We start from the raw sequence: 1,422 nt of genomic DNA on the forward strand, positions 1-1,422 counted from the left end.
TCCCTGGGGAGAGGTAGAAAGGTTATCATCTAACTTTATCGCTCTATCTCTCCAACCCCTCACCCCTCTATATTGCCTGTCCACTCTCCTCTGTTTCCTATTGTGTAGTCATGAAGATGCTTTTCTATGCATATATTCAGTACGAGTGGGAATTAAACCCACAACTCTGGTGTTGCCAACACCTGGCTCCAACGGAGACATGGGACCCCCTTTCCTCCCCCCGGAGTCTTGCGTGCACTAGCAAGCTAGAATTTATGTCAACAGTCTGTCACAAGAGATTACCGTGGTTTCTCCTGTGTCTCTATTTGCTGTATGGTGCTCTCCATCCAGGCCATCAGGTCTCGGACCATGGTGAAGAAGCGGAACTTGTCAGCTGTCTCCTCCAGGCGTTTCCTGCGGCCGTCACAGGCATCCAGTAGAGCCTTCCAGGCCTCCACCACCTCCTTCTCCTGGGCCTGGATCTCTGTAGCCTGGTCCCCAGCATACTGGGCGTGCAGGCGGGCCGCTGTCTCCTGGAACTGCTGGACCTGGTGGGGGAGAAGGAGGGAGGTGGAGGTGCTTTTTCTATATAAAAAAGGATACTGTTCTACTATGGTGGTGACTGAGAGAGAAACCTGAATGTAAAAGACTTTCATGCCCTCTAAGTTAGATGCTGTTCTTTCCTTTGAGCCGGATTTGAACAAGTCCAATCACAACTGGGGTTCAGTGATGTTACGATGTGTTGCTACAGGGAGCCCCGCATGCCATACGCAAACAAATGCTGTCTTTAGCTCCACAGATCAATTATTAGACTGTATTAGTGATTTAAATACTTGGACGGTTCACAACTTCCTCCAGCTAAATCAAGACAAGACTGAGGTACTTATTGTTGGAGACAAAGCACAGAGAGAATCTGTCCACACATTTCAATTCACGGGCAATAAAGATAAAACACCAGGTAAAAAACCTAGGTGTTATTTTAGATTCTGAACTCAATTTCGAATGAATGTGACCAAAAAAGCTTTTTACCACCTGAGGAACATTGCCAAGGTGTGTCCGTTTCTCTCTCAGGCTGATACAGAGAGACTCGTGATTTTATTACAAGCAGGCTTGACTACTGTAATGCTCTCCTGTCTGGTCCACCCAAGAGAGCCATTGATCAACTGTAAAACCTAAAACTCAAGTGCCTGTGAGTTTTAGAATTCATTTTAAGAATCTTCTGTTGGTTTTTAAAMCAATCCACGATGGTGCACCCCAATACATGTCAGACATGCTTTTAAGTCATGTACCCAGTAGGTCCCTCAGGTCCTCTGGCCTTTTAACTATCCCAAAGTCTAGGACCAAGAGGCATGGAGAGGCAGCCTTTAGTTATTATGCCCCCAGCCTCTGGAATAGTCTGCCAGAGAACCTGAGGGGGGCCAAGAGTCATGGAGAGGCAGCCTT

At 47.1% G+C, this 1,422-nt stretch overlaps 1 protein-coding gene across 1 annotated transcript in view; it reads right to left on the reverse strand.

Moving 5' to 3' along the window:
* The window catches only part of LOC111963004 (spectrin beta chain, non-erythrocytic 1), a 97,563-nt gene that overhangs the window by 21,379 nt on the left and 74,762 nt on the right, over window positions 1–1,422 (reverse strand). The window contains exon 31 of the mRNA XM_070443299.1: window positions 283–527. Coding sequence (XP_070299400.1) covers window positions 283–527 — 245 coding nt within the window. The remainder of the gene's footprint in view (window positions 1–282; window positions 528–1,422) is intronic.

Source organism: Salvelinus sp. IW2-2015, linkage group LG4q.2 (genome assembly GCF_002910315.2).
Source record: "Salvelinus sp. IW2-2015 linkage group LG4q.2, ASM291031v2, whole genome shotgun sequence".
NCBI classification, from domain to species: Eukaryota; Metazoa; Chordata; class Actinopteri; order Salmoniformes; family Salmonidae; genus Salvelinus; species Salvelinus sp. IW2-2015.